At 41.3% G+C, this 26,512-nt stretch overlaps 2 protein-coding genes and 1 long non-coding RNA gene across 5 annotated transcripts in view; 2 read left to right on the forward strand and 1 right to left on the reverse strand.

Moving 5' to 3' along the window:
• Positions 1 to 9,226, reverse strand: part of GPR176 (G protein-coupled receptor 176) — a 40,434-nt gene extending 31,208 nt beyond the window's left edge. The window contains exon 1 of the mRNA XM_065686668.1: positions 7,888 to 9,226. Within this exon, the coding sequence (XP_065542740.1) occupies positions 7,888 to 8,116 (229 nt within the window). The 5' untranslated portion in view covers positions 8,117 to 9,226. The remainder of the gene's footprint in view (positions 1 to 7,887) is intronic.
• Positions 9,071 to 10,565, forward strand: LOC136017929 (uncharacterized). Its single transcript, XR_010614150.1, has 2 exons — positions 9,071 to 9,276; positions 10,432 to 10,565. It is a non-coding gene; the product is annotated as an uncharacterized LOC136017929 (long non-coding RNA).
• A 2,434-nt stretch (positions 10,566 to 12,999) lies between these two features.
• EIF2AK4 (eukaryotic translation initiation factor 2 alpha kinase 4) overlaps positions 13,000 to 26,512 on the forward strand; it is a 38,883-nt gene continuing 25,370 nt past the window's right edge. The window contains exons 1-12 of one of the 3 annotated variants that reach the window (XM_065686672.1): positions 13,000 to 13,278; positions 14,981 to 15,096; positions 16,296 to 16,398; positions 18,280 to 18,453; positions 20,391 to 20,471; positions 20,968 to 21,098; positions 21,907 to 22,022; positions 23,044 to 23,201; positions 23,599 to 24,134; positions 24,503 to 24,612; positions 25,174 to 25,331; positions 25,670 to 26,082. In XM_065686672.1, the coding sequence (XP_065542744.1) occupies positions 13,126 to 13,278; positions 14,981 to 15,096; positions 16,296 to 16,398; positions 18,280 to 18,453; positions 20,391 to 20,471; positions 20,968 to 21,098; positions 21,907 to 22,022; positions 23,044 to 23,201; positions 23,599 to 24,134; positions 24,503 to 24,612; positions 25,174 to 25,331; positions 25,670 to 26,082 (2,249 nt within the window). In that variant the 5' untranslated portion in view covers positions 13,000 to 13,125. The remainder of the gene's footprint in view (positions 13,279 to 14,980; positions 15,097 to 16,295; positions 16,399 to 18,279; positions 18,454 to 20,390; positions 20,472 to 20,967; positions 21,099 to 21,906; positions 22,023 to 23,043; positions 23,202 to 23,598; positions 24,135 to 24,502; positions 24,613 to 25,173; positions 25,332 to 25,669; positions 26,083 to 26,512) is intronic. The other 2 variants (XM_065686671.1, XM_065686669.1) reach the window with 2 other exon arrangements.

The raw sequence follows: 26,512 nt of genomic DNA on the forward strand, positions 1-26,512 counted from the left end.
GCGGTTGCAGACGTGCCCCTTGGTCTTTAGAAATTCTCTCAGTCCAGCCTTTAACCATGTACCTGCAGTATTTTTTACTGCAAGATTCCCTGCTGCCTTCTTTATAGAAGATGCCTGTGGTGAATTTCACTTGTAGCTATCCCAAGATACAAATATTTATTCTTTACAAACATGTTACCCAGTTACTTTAGAATTGTATCCCAGAAAGGCTATAGATCCTTTAGCAATTAAGTGCTGTAACAATTCCATTTTACATCTCTGTGCACAGATGACAGGACAGAGAAACAACAGTTTCCAGGGCAGGGAGAGGCTGGAACCAAACGGCTCACAGGAAACCTTCAGGAGAAAAGGCAAGCCTGAAGCCTTGCCTCTTCTTGTCCTGCAGGACACTGGGAAGGCAGCAGGGGTTGACTTGGAAATCTAGTATCTGTTTCAGAGTACACCGTTTTCTTTCAAAGGACACCTCCCTTTGGTATCACCACAGTGTGGTGGAACCAGAAGGCAACCAATCTAACCCACAGCTTCCAAGAAAGTGATGTAACCATGAGAATAGAGTTCAGACTGTATCAGAGAATCCTTAGAGTTTCCAGTAAAATTTATTTTTATACAAGACAGATTTAGGAAGACAAAAGAGCAAGTAACAAAGAGCGTCTATTCCCCAAGCCCCAACTAAGGCACTGACCTACAAGGGCTAGGAAAGTTTCCTCAATAGGGAATTACTTGTGATATTTTCTGCGCATTTTCTTACTAACTACAAGATGCATATTCAGTCTGGGGAGTAGACGCTAGCACTGAGCCATTTCTCATTATAATTTTTATTGTCTTGTGCATGGGTTTTTTTCTTTAAAGAAAAAATTCATGCCATTTTCTCTACATGGCTAACATGAAAACTGTGAACAGACTCAATAACCTCAGGAGCACATGCAGACTCTCGGACCTGGGAAATATGAACAGAATAGAAACTACAAACTGTGACAGTGGGATATAATCTTGCTTAAACGTAACATGACATGAACATTCAGCTACACCCATGCTACAGCCAATAAAAGCACGACTCATAACTTCCCCATTTAACTGCAGTTAATGGCATGTATATCTGTATGCAAATAAGTGAAAAATCCATATTAAGAGTGACAGAACCTATACCCTGATCTCCCTCAAAACTGCTATTCCTGGTCTTCTTTTCCCTTCTCCTGAGAACGATAGAACATGTTATTGTACACTGGATTTCACGCATCAGTTTTATCTCCCTTTCAAGCTAAGCGGACTGCACATGCTGGCTACAAGTGCTCTTTGGAGAGCCTCTTCATTTCCAAGATCCCCTCCCACTGCCTACACTCAAGTGAAAGCAGCTGCAGCCACCTCCAGCGACCTCTCTCTGCCAAAGCTCCAAATGCTCCCTCTTCCTTCCACCAAAGGTTTTGTTGCTCTGCTGAATTAATATTTAGTCTCTAAAGATTGAATATCTCTAATGGTAAGAGAAAAATATCCCCTGTAGAGCAATACTGGTGTATCCCTATATTGTGCAAATCTGATCTCAAGAATCTTCTTCGATAAAAAGGAAGCTGTTAATAATTTACTCACTTTAGAAAGGAACTCTGTAATTCCAAGCTTCTTTTTTTAAAAAAGGCATCCTTGATTAGCCATTCATCAGTTAAGCTGTCAGCTATTTGTCATTGTCCACACATACCCTTTTTCAAACTTGTGACAGCCACAAGAGTAAAAGCAGTAACTCCATATTTTTCTGAGCCAAAGAGCTAGTATTTTTCACAGTTACCATATTCAAATACTCTATTTTCATAAACTGTTTATTCATTTTTGAATAGCAGCCAAGAATATACTGGAGCTTTTTGCTAGCTTTTTTTTTTTTGTTTTTTTCCATGCTGAAGGAGGGGGTGAAAGGAAGAAATTATCTGAATTAAAAAAATGCTACAAATTTCAAGTTAGAAATTTAAATTCTTAAATCCAATTAAAAACAATCTATTAATGTTTCTCCACCCCTTTGACCTCACGCTCAAATTTCTGAAGCCCCTATTTATTCTGACATGAGTGTGTGATGAGCAACACCAACAACATTGGTGATCCCCCTTTGCAGCCTTGGCTGCTCTGCTGTGCTTTACTGAAATGTATTGCAGTGATAGATGCAGTCCTACCACGCTCATGCTGTAGTTAATCCTCACAGTATGCTTTGTGTATCAGAAGCCCAAACAGCCTGAGATGTGCCCCAAAAAAATGGAAGAGTGGGATCACTGCATGAGCTCCATCTCACATACGGTCTTCATGATGGAAGATCAAACTAGACAAAATCCAGAACGTGCAGTTTACACAGGTCTCTGTGTAAACATTTCCCTAAGGTAATATAATGGAATTGCTGCACAGCATGCTTCTCAAATAGTGAAAGTTTCTTTACCTTAGGGTCCTCTTACCTGTAAAGCCAATGCAAATACATCTGCACAGCCAGATGTAGCTCCCAGTCTGGCAGTCACTACAGGAAAAGCCAGCACAGTCTCACTTTCATGGCCCATTGAGCTCAGTCACATCACACCGCAGCAGCAGGCAACAAGAAACTGGTCCCCCCTTGAAGAGCTGTTAAGCTTCCCAGCTTCTATACTTGCCCTTTGAGAACAACCATCAGTGGCCTGCATTGCTCTGGGACATGCTGACCATTATGATCACAATAACCCATACAAAAGCTGAAGCTTAACTGTTTTCCAGCAAGAAGAACCAACCACCCATGCACATGGGAACACTACAAATTTTCCTTTTCTACCATTCCAACAGTACTTGTCAGTCCTCTTCCAAGTAAGGCCCTACACAACCAGCAAAACTCATCAAATCTTTTTTTTAATTTAAATAAGGAAAAAAAAAAAAAAACAAGCAGAGGAGCAACTTTAGAAACTGCATGAAAAACCGTGCTTTTGTCATTAATTTGTATCACTGATGGCTCTACTACTATGACAATAGGTGGCACAACAACCTTGTGAAGAGAAGGGATCCTGAAACAAGAACCCAAAGAAAGACAGGCAGGGTAATATGCCAAGAAAAACCAACAAGAACAAACAAACACACATGAGGATGGAGAATATGGTCTCCATCTTCAAAACTTCAGTAGTTTGACAAGGCTGAAGTTCTAAATCTCAATTCTATCTTTCCTTTTATCGACTTCACATGAACAATACTATCCCTTTGATATTTGCCATTTGAATTTGTCACCTAAGGACCCTAGCCAGTATTACTGTGACTGCAAATCATCATTCAATTCCACAAGTAATCCCAACTTCATCATCTTAGCCACATCCATTTGATGGCAGGTGGAGGGAACTAGCCTGAAACACAAGTCAGGCAAAACAAAACAGCTCCTACAAGGCAGTGAAAAATGATCTAACCAGAGTCAGGCAGAATATGAAGGGAACCGCAGAGCAGATGGATCTGTGCAGGATTAGTGGAAATGAAGTAATCAATCTCAAAGCAAACCTCTTCCATTTTTGTTCTTCCATTGATGAATTCTACATCCTTTCAAAACAAGTCAGGACACGACAAGCTCGAATCTCTGATGCCTTTTAGCAGTCAGGACTAAATCAACTGAAGGAAATCAGCACTGACAGCATGTATTGCTTCTCATATCACACTGCTCCTGTCTGCACCATTCCAGTGGCCAGTAAAATCAGCTAGATCTTCTTGTCAGTGTCTTTCACTTTCCCTCATATTTAAGGTAATGAAAGTTGCTGCCTTACACACAGAAATTCAGCACAATAGCTTTCCCTTTGCTAATCCAATTAGGTGCAATTGAGGAATACAAAATACAGTTATTCATAAGAGAAGCAGCATAATTACTTTGTCTCCTATTCTCCTGTAGTAATTTTTCTTAGAAGCAACAGTTGTAATCACATTGTACCTGCACAGCTATGGCCTAAGCAGACTAATGAGTGCAGCTCACCTGACCCCGCACCAGAAACGCATCTCTACACATGTACTTGCCATTCCAGAGCTCCTGAGGCACCTACTCTCTTCATCTCAAGGATTATGAAGTATATGTGTGGATCAGAAAAGCAAAGTGGTAATGAGAGGCATAGGTCTTTTTCTTGTTCTTCTGCTGAAGCTCAGCACACTTGTATTTTTTTCTGTAACATGTTCCACTTTCCCAAGAACAGTTCAAACAGTGGAACGAGAAACACCAGTGACAAGCATTTTCACTGTTTTATTCTAGTCCTGAGATAACAGCTTACAGGCTAGGAAATGCCATTACTATGAGAACTGCCATTACTAGTGTCAGGGTTTAACTTCAGCTAGCAAGTAAATACACAGCCACTCGCTCACTCCCTGACCCCAGGGTGGAATGGGGAGGAGAACCAGAAAAAAATGCACAGGAAGACAGTGTTAACAAGGTCTTCTTGTTTCATACATACTTGGTACCTCACTTTGTACATTTGGTAAGTAAGGTCCACCAATATGAAGAGCATTTAAAGCTCCTCAGCTGTACTCCCCTTTTCATGCACTCAGATAAGCATCACAGACAGAAATGGCTTTCAAGTCTTGAAGATACTGTTAAATCTTTCCTTCATAGAGGCAAATCAAGCTGCTGATCAGGGTAACTAAATTGACTAAATTCCTCCCTCCAGTGCCTCCCGTCTCTTGCAGAAACCTCATGGTAGGCTACGACCAAAGGAGTACACAGTGGGTTCAAAGCACAGAGATGCAGATTTACCCCTTCTTATTCCTCAGTCCCTGAATACTAAAATCATAGCTAGTCTGCTAAGTGAGAACTTCCGCGCAACCAGTGGAAGAGCAACAGTAGGAAGTTTCTGCAGACTCGAAGTCTCATGAACAGCTACTTAAAACTGTAGCATTTAAGCATATTATAGCTTCATAAACTCAGTAAATCAGGACCAAGTTATCTGAAGAACTCTCATCTCTAACTGCCCAAAATTATAAGTCATTTTTTGACTAATAATTATGTTTTGTCTATTCCAAACATGAAATAATCTGGTTCTTTACAAAATTTTTAACAATGAAAGCTCTCAGCAAATTAGGACAAAAAAAAACCTAAAAAAAAAAACAACAAACAAAAAAACAACCAAACAAAAAACCCCCAACAAAACAAACAAACAAAAAAACCAAAACCAAACAAGTACAAAAACAAAACAATCTGCCAGTTAGCTAGCCTCTTCTTGGTACTTCTGGTTGGTTCTACCAGTTAAATCCTCTGATATACATGTCACATCCAGGTTCAAGCTTTGGCAAGCTTGTGACAACTACATAATCCCTTTTATAGACAAACAGAAATTCTAGAATTTAGTATCACTGTTATTGCTACCTAAAATAACTGAGGATGTACTTTTCATATATTGCAAAGTAAACAAACACAGCACAACGTACATCTCTCTCACAACCATCACTATCACATCCTTCTGCACAGCAGGAACCAAAATTAAATTCACACCAACTGCGATTCTTCCCTCCTGTAAGACCTGGACCTCTTTGTGCTGTAGGCTGCTGCTTATGTCAGATCCCAGTGTCCATTATCAAGACTAAGACATAGATGTTTGTTCCCTTTCAAGCTAGAAGTACAAATTATTTCTTCTTTTTAAAAGGGTAGTGCTGTTCTATCTAATAGCAAAGTAGCTTGGGCACACACTGACATTGTGGGAATGAGTAAGTTGCACAACCACCCAAACCAGAAAGGATTCAAATCCACCTCCTTCTTTAAGAGGAAGGATAGCCCTAATTCCCCTTGAAGGACTTCCCCTCTGCGAACTTGAGACTCACTGGACTATTCTGCAGCTCAGCTGAGGGCTCACCTGATGGAGAAAAGAGCTGGACATCACCCATGCTCTAAGGATCATGGCAGAGAACAAATGAAGAGGAAAACTTGAATAATGGCTTGTACAACCATAAGCATCAGGTAAATATCAAGTCGCTCTCCCTTGCTGATGCAGGAGATAGCATGCAGCACATGCACAAGCAAAACTTCTGCTACATATGAGGGTTGAACATACAGGCACAGAAACCCTGAGACCCGGAGATCATGGCTTTAGCTTCTTTGTGGCTTTGTCTCCACTCAGTAAAGGTGGAATAGGGATGATATGGGAAGTCATGTTTAAAGATTCTTACATCTTAAGGTGTTACAATAGCACCTCTCATAAATATTGTCAAAATAGTGTTTTAGGACAGCAGGGAGACTGGAAAACAAGGCAGTTTGAAAAAAAAATTTAAAACTGTTTTTTATCATTGTAAACTCACAAGGCTTGCTGCTAACATTTGTCACTGGACTGCTGCATTTTCGTATTTTAAAAATACATCACTTCCTCACCTGTTTTGCTCTTTCATAGGCCTGGAGAAGCTACTGATCTGGAAGCTTCATCAGCCTCCCAGCCATCCAACCAGCACATAAACCCCTTAAGTCCCCATCTTTTCAGACAGTCCACCGCCAAACCATGGCTTACAGTCATATCATAAAATTTATAGCTATGGTATTTGATTGGGTGGTTGGCTTTCAAGAACTCCTGCTGCTGAAGGTATGATTACACAACAGTGTCTGTTTTCTTCTTGAAATAAAACTGGAAGACCCATGCTCATGAAAGCAAGACTGGACACATGACCCAGATGTATGTTCTTATGGCTCAAACCCCAAAGAATGAAGAATATGAATGAATTCTGTGTTTTCTCATCTAATCTTGTTATTTTTTTAGGATGCTATCTGCTGGCTGTCATTTTGTGCCAGGCACTACCAAACACACTCAAAGACAGCTCTTTCCCCACACCATCTATGTGCTAAATACAAAAAAAAAAAAAAAAGCAAGAACGGAGAGGATCATCCACACTGGGCAGAGGAATTGGGGCCAAAAGTCTGTGATTTACAGTAACAAGCAGTAAGCATACCGCTGACTGTGCCCAATGCTGTTCCAAGACTATGCTTACCAACTTACTAGGAATTATTCGTGATGTTAAATATTGCCAAGAAGAAATTGATATTACAATTAATTACCACGACCACAGAGATGGATTTTAGCATTACTCAAGATCAGAAAAAACAAAACCAAATACTTGATGATAAGAGCCAGTGACCATCAGCAAAGTCCTACTGAACTCTCCTAAGAGAGCTCGAGACTTTCTTTGTCAAGCCTTGTGTGAAAAGCCTCATTATTTCCAGTAACCAGCTTTAAATGATTTAGGTAGTAGCAGCATTTTACTGAAACCCAGCTTACTGATCTCCTGAACAGTGCTAACTTCACTCACCAAAGGGCTTATTTTGCTTTTTGTAAGAAATACACATGTATTCCTGATAAAACAACATGCTATAAGCATCTAGAAAGCAAATATACACACATCTGTAAAATTATTTGGCAATATATTACTAGTTTACTACCACATATCTAAAGTGTATGATTCCTACTTTAAAGGATAACAAATAGGCAAGATTGCACATGGTTATGCATTTTTACACAATAAAGTACTTCCAAGGGATTAATTTAAAATCTGCAGGACACAAACACAGAATTTCTGCATTGTGAAACAGAAATTGAGTAAAACTTGTTTAAAACAATCCACACCCTATCTCTTTAGGGAACAGATCCCACTACAGTTGAAACCAAAGGTGTAATCAACGCATTTAAATTTTGCCCATTTAAATTGCGATAGAAAAGTTTACAAAGTAATACATACATATATTGTACCAGTTCTCAGTTGTGATTAATAGAATTTTATAGTAATAGCTTTTACACGTAAAAAAACCCAAAAGGAACATGAAATCATACACCTGAGGACCTAAAATGCAGAAAGAAGGGTCACTACAGCAGCAAGTTATGCTGGTTACCATTTCGTCTGCAGTCCTTGGCCATAAGGATAAACAAACCACACCAACAAAAAACTCCAGCAACACTCACTCACCCAGCAAAGAGCCTACGAAGATGACGATTTGCACCGTGGTAGTGAAATGCCTGTAGGTCTGCTCCTCGCCGTGCTCCTCGCTCTCCGCAGCCCCAGCCTGGCTGCTGTTCCCACCCTGCCACACCATCTGCCCAGCCGAGGCGTTCCTCATCTCCAGGGCTCTGGTGACAGCCTGGTACGGAGGATGCTCGCTTTCATTCCTCGAGATCCAGCTTTTGTTGTACCCCATGGCGAAGTTCCTGCCTTCCTTGCTAACACCTAATGCCCACAGGTTACTGAGCCCCTGCCTTCAGTGACTGACTGCAGCCCGCAAGCAAAAAGGCACTTCTGAGGACAAAGCCCTGTCTCTAACACTTGGAAGCATCTTCACCGTATTTCTGTGTGCCAGAAAGCAGGGCTGGCTTTTCACGTTTTCACCTTGTAAACTACGATAACCGGTAAAGGAAAACAGAAAACGCAGGCTCCTCCTTGCGATTAGCTGTCCCATATTTCTTGCTTCACAATGCCACAGCGTTTCCTCAGCATGGTTTACCGCAATAAACGTGCATGAGAAAATCACAGTCCACACCGCAGCTCACCCCGCCAGAAGGTCGTCTCGCACCACAGCGTACACACTCGCAGGCACATGGACTTCCTATACACTGAAATCAGTCAGGAAAAGTTGACGGACCACAAGCGCTGTCCCCTCTCCGCTCTCTGCCCTGGCGTTAGCTTTTCTCACAGCCCTGAGGGAGAAAGGACACCTTTTCCCCCGTGGCACATTTCCTAGCGCTCTCCTCTCCTGCCCACTCCTCCCGTGGTGACACACGACTCCGTCCCGCGTTCCTCCTCGCTGTACGCGACACTGGACACCGAGAAGACCTTTATACGGAGCGCAGAGAAGCCAGTGACTGTCCAACGACTTCCACTGCGCTCCAGCTATTTCTCGGGTTAAATTGATTTGGTTTTGAATCCCAAGGCGGGGGGCACTCGAGCCTCCGACAAACCCAACAGCCTCCGTACGATGCTGCGCGACCCACTCCGAGCGCGCCCCGCACCAAGCACGGCCCCTACGCGCGCCAACATCCCGGCCCCAGCACCCAACCGCACAGCCCCGCCGCTCCACAGCGCGCACCGCCGCCAAGCCCCGCCGCCCGCGGGAGGCGCTGGCCGGGCCGGGCGGAGCCAAGCGGCCGGGGCGGACCGCCGAGCTCCCACCTCCGCCACGCTCCCAAGCGGCGGGGGTGCCGCCATCACGTGGCCGCGGCAGCCAGCGAGGACGACATTTTGGTGGGCAGCGCCTGAAGCAGCCGTGGCGCACGCAGAAGCTGGGCAGGGCGGTGCTGTGGATGGAGCTCCTCCTCTTCGGTGGGCAGGCACTGGCCGGAGGCCGGTGGTATTATAGCACACGTAGGTACCTCAGGGAACAGTTTCAAACGGCGGTGCAGACTTTTGTGTGTTATTAGTTAAAATATTTTTTAAATACATATTTTATCGGGTAAGCGCCTCATAGGCATAGTAAGTTTGGGGTTTTATTGTGCAAGAAGTATACCTGCATCCATATAGTGAGTACATATTTTGAAGATTTTAGATGGATGGTTAGTTAAGCAGCAAAAGGCCTTTCAGCCATTGGCTGGCAATGTGGATGTGCCCCTTGAAAGAGCAACTGCCCACCAGTATAACCCTGCCCACCAAGGCTTTCAGGGACCCCACACTGATAAAATGTACTTCTGCAATCGATGTGTCTCCTGTGATGTGGACTTGGATGGTACAGGAAAGACCCAAATGCTGTGCCTTGGGTTCAGAGACACGTGCTGACCACGGGGAAATGGAGGCTGCCACCACCCTATCACACTACAGGCCCTACAGCCTCTACACTTGCAGCCGCCTCTCTGGGAGTGCGAGTCTCCCAGCTCATTGCTCCAGGCTCTTTTCTGGTAATTCATATCTCTTCCATATTCACAGCCTGACTCACTCTCCTGCTTTTTCCTCTCACACTTGCTCACAAGCCATTCACTTTGTCCAGCGAGTCCCATTTTTTTCCCCACCTTACCCAGGCAAAAGCCAGCAGCTACCACCCTGCTTTCCTCTCATCTTTGTCTCCTAGGCCTCCCAAACTGGCTTCGTCCTTTCAGTCCCCCAGCATTCCTGTGGCCATTTTGGCCACTCTGACCTCCTCTCCACCTCCCAGCCACCTGTGGGGGGCTTTTCCTTACAGGGCAGCCCCTTCCTTCAGTTACTCCCTCTGGGACCCTTCCCCACTCTCCTGCAACTCACCAGGGGAGACTCACCTCCCCTCGCTATGCACAGGGGGAAATGAAAGCACACTGTAACATCTCACACTGTTACATTTTAGTGGCTAGAATTAAATTTTAATGTGAGATATGGAAGTTTTTAATGTGAGATATGGAAGTTTTAAATTTTGGAAGAGAAGCTTCTCTCCAGATGCACGTGTTTGGAGCAGGCAGACTCTTCAGTGATGTTCACTCTACTCCAATAGATCTGTGCAGAGTATTTAATTATCTTTTTTCCCCTAAATAATATATTTTTGTTTACTTTGTGCAGGTTTTCTCAAGGCTAGCTAGCAAAGCCACAGCCCTGAAAAAGGTGTCTCTTCCCCATCACCCACCAAATTTTCACACTTGTGCTGGGGCACAAGACTTTTTAAAATAAATGATTGTGATTTTTTTAATTATGAAGTTACTTGTCTCTGGCTTTCTTCTTGGAAACAATGAATCACTGCAGAAGAAATTAAGAGGGGAAAAAAATAGCCTTGGGTAGACATCTGGTCTAGAACATTTCATCCCAACTGGTTAAAATTTTGCCAAGTCACAAAGAACAGGAACAGTGGGGGAGCTTTTAACAATGCATAATGTTACCTGACCCACCCATTGTTATGCAAACTAACACGGGGAAGTTTGCCATATGCTGGGCTGTGTGCCTCACACAACGTGCTTGGAAAGTGTAAACCCATAATTTCTGTTAAAGAAAAATTTACAGAAGTTTCTTAATTATTTACTGCCTCATATCTTCAAATTGGCCATTCTTGCCATATCTTCTGGTAGGAGACAAGATGAATCTGTGGCCTAGAAATTTTTATTTCTAGTCTTTACTACAGAGAGAACACCTAAACAAACTGATGGATGAGAAATACCCAACTGCACCCATGGGTCAGATACAGCAGTTACTTCTAAGAAGATGCAAGAAACTTCAGCGGACAATTACAGTGCCCCAGGTCACCTGTGACTGCAAAAAGAGATCTCTGTTGTGATTAGATAAATACTACAGAGCTTTGTTATGCCATTTCCCATGGAAAAAAGAAAAGAAAAGGAAAAGAAAAAAGAAAAGAAAAAAGAAAAGAAAAGAAAAGAAAAGAAAAGAAAAGAAAAGAAAAGAAAAGAAAAGAAAAGAAAAGAAAAGAAAAGAAAAGAAAAGAAAAGAAAAGAAAAGAAAAAAAAGAAAAGAAAAAGAAAACCAGAAAAACATTACTAAAGGCACATTCCAGGCATTCCCAGACATGGTGAGGAACAGACAACAGCATCAGAACAGTGACACAGTTCAAGATTCGGTTTTTGTTAGATGCTAATGACAGTATGAAACTACCAGTTATTATATTAGTTATGAACCCAGCTGGGGACCATAAGAATTTAATTTGAGTGAAATGGAAAGATAAATGAAAGTATGCATTAACAAGATGCCAATTTCAGAAGGAGAAACTGAGGACCATAGAAACTACTCATTAGAGTAAGTCCCTCCTTAAGTGGTCTATTTGAAACGAGGAGTCTGTACTCCAAGGTCAGGGAGTAAAGATCACTAGAACTCCATTGGGAGAAACCTAGTAATTAAAATAAAGAGAAGCATCAGAAGATTTTTTTTTCATGCAATTACAAAAGTAAAGAGGAAATGAGTCTATTATACTGCAACAGAGATCTAAAATACTGCAAGTATGGCTCTGAAACGTATGTTGTTTTCAGTTCAGATGAGGGAATTTGATCTTTAGAAGAAAGATAATGTAACTATTAGTGGGAATCCCGGTAAGGCAGAAGGAAAACACACAATTCAGTTCATTCAGTTCCAGTGGACCACACTTGTTTCCTTCATTTCCTAGGAAATGGAACTACTGTGTATGGGTGCATGATAGCAAACTACAGATTACTGTAGCATTTTTCTTTGCCTGGGGATTACACACCTAATCAATAAGCTTGTATGTATGAATTTACTTAGAGGTTTTTCATTAAGATCCTGAAAGTAAAGACTACTTCTTGTGGCAATCCTTCTGTTCAGTAGTTGCCACATGCAGTGGCTGAAGAGAAACATATCTGCTTACCTAGCTTCATGCCTGCAGTTCAACCAGGAAAAGGCTAAGGCTGCTCATGCTCCCCTTCCCAGTAGTTGTTAAATAAATCATCATTGAAAACATGTTGTAGTTTCCACATGAACTTGTATCCTGCCCCAGCTCTATATGAAATCCATTCCTAATTTTGTGGTTCTTTTTTTTTTTTTCCCCTTTGTAAATATTTCTCAAGATGTATTTAAAAAAATCCACACAGTAACTACTCATACTTGGTGCCTATCTCTGTATTTGCAGATATATCTTGAGGCGTATCTTGGGGAAGTTCAGACGGGACATTATGAAAAGGGTCTTCACCAAGAGGGTGGTTGGTCACCAGAGTCCCCTGGGGAAGTGGTCACAGCTGCAAGCCTGTCACTCAAAGGAGTGTCTGGACAATGCTTTTAGTTACATGGTTTAGTTTTAGATAGTCCTGCGCAGAGCAGGAAATTGGACTCCATAATCCTTATGGATCTCTTCCAACTAGAGATAATTTTACAGTTAGGCAGCTAAGATGGTGCTTTTGAGGGAGGCAGATGGGATCATGAGTGGACACGAGTTACGCAACATGCCGCGGTCCCTCAGCGGGTGTCAGAGCCCCAGGAGGGCCGCCGAGAGTGGTCTTATCTACAGCCCTGCACGGTCCGAGGCTAACGGAACACGGCCGAGGCAGCCGCCCCCCCGCCACACGGCAGCACACAGCTCCTCTGAAGGCGGCGCTACTGGTCCTGGCCTTCCCCGCACTCACCTCTCCCGGGCGCACCACCAGGCCCCAGCCCCCCCGGCTCCTCCTCCTCCCCTCGTCGCCGCGGAGGCGGTGCCGGGGCGCGGCCGAGCGGGGCCTCCGCTGGGCCGGTTCCGCTTCCACAGAGGCGGTGGTGTGGGGCTGTGTACGATGACTGCCTCCCGCGCACGCCCGAGGAGCTGACATGGCCCGGGCGAGCGGCGCCCAGCCGCTGCCTGTGCAGGTAGCCGCGGAGCCGCCGGAGAGCTACCAACTGCGGCAGGAGAACGAGCTGCAGGTGTTGGAGTCCATCTACGGGCAGGACTTTCAGGATCTGCGGCAGAGCCAGGCCTGGAAGGTAGCGAGCGGGGCTCCCCTCGCCGGACCGCTCCGAGCTCGGCGGCCTTGCCGCTGTTCCCCCTTAGCGCTTCCTGTGCCCATTAATCGTTAGAGCGCCAGGGCTCCGGCCTCCAGCCGCACGGCAAGCAGAGCGGGCCCTCTCTCCCTGCGGGCTGAGGGCGGCGGCGCTCCCGCTGGTGCCCGGTCCTCGTGTTTCTTGCCTGGTGCATCTTTCCTTTCGCTGCCTGTCCCTGTCCCTTCCCCGCTTCGGCAGACAGCCCTGTAACAGGCTGCCTTTGCAGTTAATCCTCCAGATTGGTGCCTTCGCGCTGTAATTAATGTTGTGCATGTAACTTGCGTTTTAAGTGACATTCTTTAAACATTGCCACTTAATTCATCCTTTAACCAGCTAACTGCATACCTGCTTAATTAGTTAATCTCATCTGTATACATGTTGCTCATCTTCACATATTTATTATATGCTGTGGTTTACTCAAACTGTGGCTGTTTTAATAACAGCTTTCATATATTTTTGTTTGTTGTTTTGGGCTTTGTTTTATTACAACTAACTAATGCTCAGGTCTACTACTCACTATTCTTTCACACTTCTCTTCTGTGTCCACTATGTCTAATTGATTTTTTTTTTCCAGCTGCATCTGTGGCACTGTTTTCCTGTACCTGGAGGTACTGATCATTCTTTTCAGTTCCCCAAGTTCACTTCTACTGTCGTTTCTATTTACATTCTTTTGTCTTCAGTTTCTACAAAGTAGTCCCTGCTGTCTTTTTTTTCTGCCATAAACCTGAACTTTAAATTCTTGCAAAACCTATACCCCCCCCCCCGAGTTTGATACTAACACAGTAATTCACTGGGTTTTCAGAAGTGTTGCAGACCTCACTCCCTACATAAATTCATACCTGATGTTCTCTTGACTTAACCTGTTCTTTTCCCTGATGGAAATGCAAAGGGAAAACAGAGGGTATAGCGACCGTCTTTTAACCTGTTTCAGTATTTGTTACTACGTGTGGTCTTACTTCCCTGCCTGTTTGTCATGTTAGTAAGGTCTGGGTTGTTTTGTTTTTTGAAGTATTTAATACAAAATAAAAAAGTTTAAAATGTTTATGTGGGCATGTATTACTTTATTCCGATTTTGAGTAGGCAGTTGAACAGCGGGGGGGGGGGGGGGGGAGGGGGGGAAGAAGGGCTTGCTAAAATTCTGTTTCTTTGTTTCATTCCAAACCCAAAAATATAAATACAAAATACTGCTCTGCATTTGTTTGGCCACACAAGGTGTATATATATGTGATGTTACAGTCTATTTGCCATGTGAGAAAATAAAATACCTACTGGTGTTTGCTAGTGATCCAAAACAAACACAAAAGAAACAATGTTGTTCTTATAATGAATGCTTTAATTAGTTATATTCCATAAGTAAACCATTTACTATTTTTTTCCTACTACTAGCCTACAATAAGCAGAATACAAGGGATTTATTATAAAATGCTCAGTCCGAATCTTCTGATAACTACACTTCTCTGAGAAAGTTCTAAAAACATATTGGATAAAATATGATAATCAATTCACTCTCATTGAGCAGTATCAATACGTTAATGTATTTTTTTCTCAGTTTGCATGATCTAACCTGAATTCTGGTTTTGAGAGTTGTGTGCTTTCATTAAAACAAAACCAGAAAACCTCTTTAAAGTTTTGTTCTCCATTTCAGGTGCAACAACCTCCTGAAATTAATTTAGTTCTACGTCCTCAGGGATTGACTGGTGATAATGAAGTATATGCCAAAGTTGATCTGTGGGTCAAGTGTCCACATACTTACCCTGATACGTGAGTGAACATTAAAATCTTAACTTTTTTTTTTCCTCTGAACATTTTCCTCTGTTTTCAGTAGTAAGGTGTAAATTGGAAAAACATGTAGTTCATTCATCGCTCTCCTCCTGGCTTTCCACATGTCAGTATTTGTTAAGCCTGTGGTATTTTATAATAGGCAACTATAAAATTTGGCGCCTGAATTGGATGTGCTCTTTTGTGCAATGAAGAATTATACAGGTACATTTATCAGTGCATGACTGCAGCCCCAGTTTGTAGCTTGGAGAGACATAAACAGGTGTATACCTGCTAGCATCTTAGTGCCCTTTTTAAACTGTTTGAGCTCATAACCTGCTGAGAGAAGGATTGAATCTTCATTTTTAAGCAGTCCGCTGTCTTCATTGTATGTGCGGTTCCTGTTTTCCGGTGGATTAACTTTTTGGAAGAGCTCTCGCTAGAGAATGTAAACACAATTGCAGGTGATCAGCTCCCTCTCAGCATTTGGGGTTGCAAAGTAATTTCTGGGTTAAATGTTGCTCTGTGCCCCATTTCCTTTAGTCCTTATGCCACCAGTTATGTCCATAGCCTGTCTATGTCCCTTAAGCCTATCCATTTGTGCTGTGGCATGAGCGGTGCACTAGGGAAATGCTGTTCCTTACCAAGTGTTAGCTCAGTTATACCCTGTAACACAGTGACGTGGTTTAGTGTTGGATTGTCAGTCCTGAGGTAAAGATAGGACTTGATGACCTTAGGGTCTTTTCCAACCTAGTTGATTCTGTGATTCTATAGAATATAAGAGCCACTCTAATTTTCTTTTTTTTTTTTTTTATTTAACATATCATAGTTACAGACATTTTATTTTAAACATTTTTTAAATTTGGCTGTTACTTATTTATTGCATATGTTTCTTTAGGTTTGTGTAACCTATATAGTGTGATAAATAAAAGAGTATGCAGGGTTTCTTTGGTAGTTCTTCTTATTAAGTATAACTGACAGGTAATCTGCAGCCAGAAAATTTGATGGTAGGGAATATTAAAATGTATTTCTGGCTTTATATTGTATATGTAATATTTATATACTGCTTATTTGAATATTGACTAATTGCCAAGTGACTATGAACTCCATTCCTTTTCCTTCACCCATTTTTATAAAGAATATTGCTTTTACACTCGATTTTTCTAATGCAGACTTTCAATGTTTTGTCGCTTGTCCTCCAGTGTCCCTGAAATACAACTGAAGAATTCAAAAGGCTTGTCAAATGAGAAAATAAATGAATTAAAATCCAGCCTAGCTGAACTGGCAAAACAGCGCTGTGGAGAGGTAAGAGCTTTTAAATTCCTTGAGAAATACAGTCTAGACTCTAAATAGTTCTAAATACATGTGTGGTATAATATAATGGAATGCATCCACATTGGAAGCTTAAGTTGTATTGCTCCTAAGGAAGGAGAAACTTAATTTCTTTTAAAGGATGTTTCTAATTAATGGAAGTTTGGAATAAACAGGATCTTAAAATACAGTGCATGTTATAACTAGTGCAAGTTTTATCCCTGTTTAAAAGCAGATTTAAAAGTTCATGTTATTCTTGGGGTTATGTCACTGTATGGAAAGCAATACTAACTCTAAAAGTGAGAGCTTTCTGCACTGTCCAGATTCATTTGAATATTGTAAGTGGCTATACCTGTTTAAGCTGACAGCAGACATGGGGAGTTTTTCAGTGTGTTCTTGTTTATCTAATGCTGAACTGAGACCTTCGTTCTAACACCAGGTTAACAGTGACTTCTGTGGCTGTAGTGCAGTCACTCTATGGCATTGTGCCTTTTTTTCTACTCTTTTTAGGAATAGTAATACTTGACTACACCCCTCTCTCCCTGGTTTGATTTCTGATCTAATTAAGGAGAGCTACAAATGTGTTGTACGTTTTCCTAATGTCAGTTTTCTAAAGCAAGAATCGTGCTTGCTCCAGCAATGTGTAGATACAATTGTAAGTTGCATGTATGATATGCATTTTTGCTGAATGACATATGTGCAGTTCTGAACCACTTTCTCTGCGAGGGAAAGGGAGACAACTGTTTTCTCGGCCTGGACAGGTATTCTTTATTAAAGAGTATTCTGCAGTATGGAAAACTTGATAATACCTCAGTTACCTGTCAAATGGAATAGTAGGTTGTTTGTTTTGATTATTGGGATTCCTCCTTTTTTCTTTTTTTTTTTCTTTTTTTTAAATACACATGAGTGCATGCATGATTGCCTTGCCTTCTGAATAGTAACCTGGGAAAGGTATTTTGGTTTGCCCATCTCAGGTGTATGCATACTGTGCTATTCTTCCTATTCTGAATTGTCTCCTGGCTTCATTCTTACTTTCATGCATGGGATTCAGTGTTTGAGAATCTTCTAAATGTCAGCCAGGTACAGGCAGGTGGTACATTTAGTTTGGCGGTTCTACCATCTATACATGCAAATCCTGCTCAGTGCTGCTGCTGGCTGGTGGGATGCATCTTTCTGATGCACTGTTCTTTAATTCTGGAGATGTCATGGTCTATTAGCACTATGGATTGCTTGAATTAATAAACGTGTGCTGCTAGACTGATGAAAGCTTAAGCCCTGACATTTCAACAGATCATACCCATTTCAAGCAAGAGTAACTGAAAATTTATTCCAACATTGCAAACCACGTAGCAGAATTCAGCCAAGTTTTAAGTGCAGCTCTTACTTCCAGGGAGCGGTTATATGAATGTGGAATGCCTTAAGTGGCTGTACAGTTCCAACTCAGAGGGCTAGCTTACAGGGGAGGGATTGGATTTCACATTAGCAGTGAAATAAGTAATTATTTCATAAGTAATAAGCAGCAGAAACAGTAATAAACAACTGCAGAGGTTTTATTCTGTTGTCACTTGCATGTCATAAACATGTATCTGTGTGGAAAAAAAATGAAGAATATTTTTAAGAAAAAGGTGGTATTTCAAGTTGGTTATCTTTCAGTATTTTTTTTCTTCTTTGCTAATGTGGTCAGGGATTTTTCATGGTATGGTTTATTAACAAATAGTTCTGACAAAAAATACTGAAATGTAAATTCAGGCTGATAAGTAACAAAATCAGCAGTCACACTGCTGCTGTATGGCTTTTTCGAGTTGGGTGTTATTTTACTATGTGATCTGCTTGTTCTTAGAACTCTGTATGTCATTCATCTTTATTTTCTTTCAGGTGATGATATTTGAACTTGCCGACCATATACAGTCATTTCTCAGTGAGTATAATAAACCACCCTCCAAGTCTTTTCATGAAGAAATGTTAAAAAATCATCAAAAAGAACGAGAAAGACAGGCTCAGGAGGAATTGCGCAGGGCGCAAGAAGTTAAGAGAAGAGAAGAGCAGGAGGTAAGAGAAATTGAAAGTATGGATAGCCCTGTATTCTTAAACAATCACAGTTTTCTGAGTCATCCTGCATAACTGTGAGTTTTAATGAATTACTAAATTCTCAGACCTGTCAGTATGATTTGATCAATATGTACTATATGAACTATCTGCTGCTGTAATTGTAACATTTTAATGATGTGGTTTTAACCCTGAGAAATATTTATGCCTGAAACAAACCTAATTGTTGATTCCTCATCTTGTGAAAATAACTTATAAAGAGGAGCTTATACAAAAGTGTAACCAAATGTATACATTGTGTTCCATTTTAAACTAGGATGTATTAGCCAGACAGATTATAGAATCATAGGATAGTTAGGGTTGGAAAGGACATTAACATCATCTAGTTCCAACCCCCCTGCCATGGGCAGGGACACCTCACACTAAACCATGTCACCCAAGGCTCTGTCCAGCCTGGCCTTGAACACTGCCAGGGATGGAGCATTCACAACTTCCCTGAGCAACCCATTCCAGCGCTCCACCACCCTTACAGGAAAGAACTTCCTCCTTATATCCAATCTAAGCTTCCCCTGTTTAAGTTTGAACCCGTTACCCCTTGTCCTGTCACTACAGCCCCTAATGAAGAGTCCCTCCCCAGCATCCCTATAGGTCCCCTTCAGATACTGGAAGGCTGCTATGAGGTCCCCACGCAGCCTTCTCTTCTCCAGGCTGAACAGCCCCAACTTCCTCAGCCTGTCTTCATACAGGAGGTGCTCCATCCCCCTGATCATCCTTGTGGCCCTCCTCTGGACTTGGTCCAACAGTTCCATGTCCTTTTTATGTTGAGGACACCAGAACTGTATACAGTACTCCAAGTGGGGTCTCACGAGGGCAGAGTAGAGGGGCAGGATCACCTCCTTCGACCTGCTGGTCACGCTCCTTTTGATGCAGCCCAGGGTACGATTGGCTTTCTGGGCTGTGAGTGCACACTGAAGCCGGCTCATGTTCAGTTTCTCATCGACCAACACCCCCAAGTCCTTCTCTGCAGGGCTGCTCTGAATCTCTTCTCTGCCCAACCTGTAGCTGTGCCTGAGATTGCTCAACCCCGGTGTAGGACCTTGCACTTGTCATGGTTACACTTCATAAGGTTGGCATCAGCCCACCTCACAGGTGTGTCAGGGTCCCTCTGGATGGCATTCCTTCCCTCCAGTGTTATCTACCGAACCACACAGCTTGGTGTCATTGGCAGACTTGCTGAGGGTGCACTCAATCCCACTATCCATGTCAGCGACAAAGATGTTGAACAAGACCGGTCCCAACATCAACCCCTGAGGGACACCACTCGTTACTGGTCTCCAGCCGGACATTGGGCCATTTACCAGAACTCTTTGCATGTGGCCATCCAGCCAGTTCTTTATAGATGAGTAATCATACCTTCCTTCACCTATAGAGTGACTGGAATGTTCACTATGACGAACTTGTCCAGAGCACAATAAGTTTAGTCTAAAGAGACCTTGGACCCACATACATTCCTCATTAGAAATAAGAGAATTCATCTAAGTGTCACACAGACTAGCAGTGTGGAGTCTCCACACTGTGGGAATATGGGTAGGATAGCTCTCGTTCTGAGAAAAATGTTCTTGCTTATTCCGCTGTCTCTCTGGTGTGTGAAACTTTATTGTCGGGTCTGTCAGTAGAAGTAATTTTCTTTTGTGTACAACTCCAGTCTCCTACACCATGCAATTGATGCTGTTAAATTAGCTCTCCTGGGAAAGTTGACTTCCAATTTTTATTTTTGTTTTTATTTTTAGTCCTGTGAGATCCGCCAGTCTTCTTTTACACTGTTGAAAAATTAGCATCAGTGCTTTTTTTTGTTTGTTTTTTTAATTATACCAGGGTAAGGTTGGCAGTTGCATTGCATGTGCTGTTTGCATCTCTAACAACACCAAAATTCATTTCAGCAACGTGAAATCCTCAACGAGATTCAGAGAAGGGAGGAAGAGAAAAGAGAAGAAAGAAAAAAGAAAGAGATTGCCAAACAGGTATTTTGTCTAAGCAGGCATGCAAAAACTGTTGCAACAGTGTGGATACCGTAACGTCCACTTATAGAAACTTGAAAGATTTACGAGACTGAATTGTCTTGGACGTCTTTTCTCATCCAGTGTGTCTGATAGATCTAGGTTAAAATATGTTCTTGATTATGTGGAGTTTATTTTTGGAATAAAATCAACTGTAAGGGAAAATAGCTTAATATGTTAGCATCTTAAGTGTACTGAAATGGATGTTTTCAATCAGACATAGAAAAAAGATAGCATATTAATGTCTCTGCTTTTGTTGTAAAGAATCTTTTTGCCTGTGGACAGTGCTTAAATGTACTTTTTGAATCTCAGCACTTCTTCCACAGGCTCATATGTACATTTATATTATGAAAACCCGTTTCTTCTGTGATTTGGGTGGCTTTAAAGAATAATAGTCAAGTATTCACATATTTTGAGGACAGGAGCAGCTCCTGTACTTGGTATTTTTCCTGATTTATAGGAACGTTTGGAAGTAGCTGCTCTGACATGTCAAGAAAATTCTCACAAGAGAGTTGCTTCACGTTTAAATGGGAGCTCTTTGGAACATGGAGTAAATAATAAGCACCGACCAAATTCAGCTGGACGTTCAAAGTGAGTATGTCAGTTTGCATGTGGATTTTTAATTTTCCTCCCAAACATTAGATTTCAAAGTGAAATTTGAAGGCAAGAGAGTAGTGTGTCAGGTTGCTCAGCTGTTTGTTTTGTTGTTGTGTCATCCCCTCTCCCTCACTCTTCATTTGGCATGCTTTAATTCATGTGCTATTGGATAACTTGAGAACTTCCCAATTAAGAGAGTCAACTTGGCCCTTAACATAGTATTTGGCAAACATTGGAAAGCATATTCAGAACATACTTAGTTTCTTAAAAGTATGCAATATATTGCCAGTTGAGGAAAAAAGAAAAAATTTAAATCAATTAATGAAGGTCTTGGAATAGCACAATAAATTAAAGCTTATATTCACCTCAAAGCATGTGCAAGTGTAAAGTTCCCTGTCAGAGAATCGGATAATGCTAATTGCTTTTGCAGAGTAACTTACTGGAGGGAAATTGGAGTTACTGGAGGGTTTTTTTGCTGGTACATAACTCATCTAGGTTAGGGCTGGTGATGATACAGGTAAGCTGGGGGCGTTGGTTTTCTTTTGTTCATTTGTTTCTGGTTTTTTTTACTGCCACTTCCCCCCAGGCTTAAAATACAGAGCTCAACATGATGTTGCTGCTAAAATGCTGGATTTCTAATCACATACCTTTGCAGTAACTCAGTATTTTTTAAATTAATGGATATTATTGGATGCAAGTCTCAGAAACCTAATCCTCTTGCAGAATTGGCATCTTTAGGGACTAGGGACTGCAACAATATTATCTTTTTGAGTTGGAGAAAAATGTTCTATTCGCATTGCAGACGAGAACGCCAGCTTTCTGTTAGTAATAATGAGGAGTCCCCTGGAAATCACGAAGTTTTGAACTTCAGCATGAGTGGTGCTGGACAACTTATTGTCCATAAAGGAAAATGTCTAGGTAAGCAACATTACAATTGCAGCTTCAGGTACTGGGCTTGGGGATGTTGTTTTATTGTTGTTGGATTTTTTTGTTTGGGATTTTTTTGAGAGGGGGAACTTACACAATGTTGCTACCTACAAGCAGCCAGGATGGAGAGAATCTTACAGATTGTGAAATGTCACAGTCGAGAGTGGGAGCAATAAGAAAAGTTACTTTGTGGTAAATATTCTATATATTCTTACGACTGTTTTAAGTAAAGATGTGCTGCTTCAGATGCAATTGCATAACTGAATAGCCATACCAAAAAAAACCCACCCATCTTCTCAATATTTTATCCTCTCTACGTAATTAAAATAATACTGAAAACTATTTGCTTTTAAATTTTAACAGCTAGCTTGTCAGATAAAAATGGCTACCAAGCAAGAAGTCATTTAGCTTTCAGTAACATGTGAAACCAGTAGTAAGCACAGGGCTAGAAATGCATACTTGCTCTTCTGTTGTTGCCAATAGCAGTGGCATCAAAGCAGGAGATACAGCAAAAAACTTAAATACAATGATAGGAGACTCAGAGCTGAAAGGTCTCCATGAAATGCCCATATGAATGGATCATCAAATGTTTTCATTGTTTGTTTTCAATATAACACTTCCTCAGTGGTAGGATGAACAGCCTGGAAGTCTCTGGAGTAAAGGGAATTTTATTGTTTTGTAGTTTGAGGATGTTGCTGTGTGTAGAGCTTGCCATTTGCTGAGCAGGAATAACATTTATTAAAACCTGAAATTCATTAAAATGTGCAGCAATTTTTTGCCAATGTGCTATTGCTTTCATCTGACTACTGCTACATATAATTCAGTCTCATCAGACCTGGTATTTTCCATACCTACCATGTAGGTATGGATCTTGTTCAGTTGTAAGTCAGTTTGGGTTTCTGAAACTGTAGAAAGCGGCCTTAGTGATGTTTATTTAGCATTTGCAGGAGCTCTTGTCAGATCTTAGAAACGAAAGAAGCCCTGTTCCTCTTCTCTCTCTTGCCATGTATAGGCAAGGATGAACAGCTTGGTAAATCAGTGTACAATGCCTTGGAAATTCGCAGTGGAGACTTTGTTTTAATATACGAGTGGGTTCTGCACTGGCAAAAAAAGGTGGGACGATTTCTTACAACACATGAAAGGGAAAAGATTGAGAAGTGTAAGAAACAGGTAATGCCCATATTTTGCATTTGATTTAATAAAGGTTTAAGTGGGGTTCTGTGCTTTTCTGGAGGCTGATAGCTTGTATTAAACTTGAGAGGGTGGTTTGGAGATGAGCTTGCAGATATTGGTGTTTAGAGTATCTGCACCACAGAAGACAATGGGTATTCAGGAGTTACAATAACATAAATGCAAGAACGTGTATTTGTGAGTATGCATAAATAAAATAATAAAAAATTAGAATCAAGCTTATCTGGAAGAAACCAAAGTTATTCTTGTCCCTTGTATACAATGCTTCCTTTTCAAAAATGATGAGAATATAGCGTATTTTGTATATGTTACGTATTTTAGTAGTAATGTGTTCATGATATGACACGTTGCATGTTCTATTGTTTTTCTCTAACAGCTTCAGGGTGCAGAAACAGAGTTCAGCTCACTAACGAAGCTAAGTCACCCAAACATAGTGCATTATAAATGTATGAACCTTAGAGAACGGGACGATTCAATTGTGGTGGACATTTTAGTGGAGCATATAAGTGGTTGCAGCCTTTCTACGTACTTACACAAAGAGACTCCAGTTCCAGTTGAGCAGTTGCGCCATTATGTGACCCAGATCTTGTCCGCCCTCGACTACTTGCACAATAATTCAGTAGTACACAAAGTTCTCTGTGCTTCCAGTATTTTGGTAGATGCTGAAGGAAACGTCAAGGTGACAGACTACAGCATTTCCAAGCGCTTAGCTGATATCTGCAAAGCAGATGTTTTTGAGCAAACCAAAGTTCATTTTAGTGATAATGGTCTTCCCAGCAAACCTGGAAAAAAAGGAGATGTATGGAGTCTGGGCTTGCTTCTGCTTTCACTCAGCCAGGGCCAAGAAACCAAGGAATTTCCAGTTGCTGTTCCTACCACTTTACCTGCTGACTTCCAGGACTTTCTGGGAAGGTATGTTTGTTGCATTCCTGTGTCTTTTGGTTTCTATTGTTATTTTTTTAAAGACTTGGATGTTTTTTTGAAAGAACTACTAGATCCCTCTGTGTCACTAGTTAAAATTTGTAGAGGAGAGGTAGTTGCTGCTTCACAGCTAAGGCAACTAATCTGGGATTTGGGAGAACAAGTCTGGTGCTCTCTTATTCTTTGCCTTGCTACCATGTTTATGTGCCACAATGGGTAAGTAATTTAATCTCTATTTGCTTCTGATTCCCATCTGAATTATAACAATGATAATTTCTTAAATATGAGGAGACCTCTTTGGACATTTAGGCCTGAAATGGAATAGGTTTTTGAACCGTTTTCTCTTGGTTTGCTAACAGATGTGTTTGCTTGGAAGATAAGGAAAGATGGACTCCTCAGCAGTTGTTGCAACATAGTTTTATAAACATTCCACGAATGAAAACGCCTGTAGCTGAAGAAAACCTAGATGGTAATAAACTTGTTTCTTTCTGCATACTGCTGAATAAGTGGACTGTGTGCTGCAGTAATAGGAAAAAAGTGAGGTGTTCTAGAGCTTCGCAAGACTGCACAAGTGTTTTACATTAGTTAGTATGGTCTTTAACTTCTATATCTATGACTAGCTGGGGGTGGGCCTACTGCTGTTGTCTCATTAGTCAAAGCTGATGCTGTAAATTCATCCACCTGTAAATTCATCCTGTAAATTCATCCACCTCCTGTATGGTGTAAATTTCAGCCTTGATTTTGTCCTTGGAAGATGTTGTTTGAATAAGACTTCTTCCCTTGTTCTATTCTTATTAGAATCTGTTCCTTTGTCCAGCATGATTAATGTTAGTAATTAAAAATTGTATTAAGGTTTATGCTTGCACCAGAACTTAACTGTAGACAGCAGAACACTTCTGTATTTTAGATTTCAGTTGTACTTGAAGTTACTTAGGTTTTATCTTCTTCTAATGCTTTTTTGGCAGTCCCTTGTGGTTTATCCCCATACCCCACACTGCCAGCAGTGGTGACTTTGATATCCTCTTTACAGATTCGGCAGGCATAGATTGCATTGAGACAGTTGTACCCAGCAGTCAGATATCCAGTGCTTCCTTTGTCACAGAAACACAAAGACAATTTTCACGCTACTACAATGAGTTTGAAGAGCTCAAATTACTTGGCAAAGGGGCTTTTGGAGCAGTCATTAAGGTGTGGTAGAAAAATTATTTCCCTCTGTAGAACCCTTTTTGGTGATGTGTTTGATTTCTCAGAAGCAAAACAATATGCATAGTGTTTGCATGGTTTTATTTATTATCTTTTAGTGTGCTGTCCCTGTCTTCTGGTTTTTATCTCGAATAGGCTGATAATTTTTGTGCAATGTTGCTGAGAGTCTGGGGAGTAGCCTGTCAATATGGGGAAGCTTGCATTTGAATTGTATTCATTTCCCAGTTGGAAGGAAAACTTCCTCTTACATGAAATTACTCTGGCTCTGGCTCTATTTGGTAAAGAAAAGTATTTGACTTTTTAGATTTATTTGAACTTTGCAGGTAAGAAATAAGCTTGATGGTTGCTATTATGCTGTGAAACGTATCCGTGTAAACCCTGCCAGCAAGCAATTTCGGAGGATTAAGGGAGAAGTAACATTACTTTCCCGCTTGAACCATGAGAATATCGTAAGGTATTACAATGCTTGGATAGAAAAACATGAACACCCCGTTCCCACGGTGTCATCATCTGAAACAAACGAAGATAAAAGAATGCCCACCAAAGCCGGTGTCTTCACCTTTAATGCTGAGGAGACAAGTGTTGTGGAAGCTAATGCTCCTCCTCCAGTTTTGACAAGTTCAGTTGAGTGGAGTACTTCCTGTGAAAGATCCTCCAGCAACAAATTCAGTGGAGCTGATCCGGAGTCCAGTGATGATGATGATGACGGTGATGGGGTTTTCTCGCAGTCATTTCTGTAAGTAGGCTTCAGTGTTGGCACTGTAGGGAACATGAACAGAGTTGTTTTTCTAATTTTGTGTCTTCTATCATTCTCACTTCTTTTTAGTTCACTGCATTTTGTTCTGCCCGTTGTCTCAAACTCAATGCATTTGCCAGCAGTCAGATAGCCAGGGAGAGGAAATTTTGCAGCTAAGAACAGTGAGTGTAGAAGGAAAATCTGGGTTTAGGCTTCTAGAATATTCTTATAATTTGTGTCAGAATGCATAACTGTTTATGCTGGATTGTCTTTTCCAACCTTAAGAGTAAAGTTTTTAATAATAATAGAGAAATATTTTCAAATCCTGAAAAATACCTTACTTGTCCTTTTACTCATGGTGGGTCTTTTATTGAAGCAAGTAAGTATGCCTCAGGTTTGCTTATTGAGTATACAAGTGGGATTGTACTGA

The sequence above is a fragment of the Lathamus discolor genome, chromosome 6 (genome assembly GCF_037157495.1).
Source record: "Lathamus discolor isolate bLatDis1 chromosome 6, bLatDis1.hap1, whole genome shotgun sequence".
Taxonomy (NCBI): Eukaryota; Metazoa; Chordata; class Aves; order Psittaciformes; family Psittacidae; genus Lathamus; species Lathamus discolor.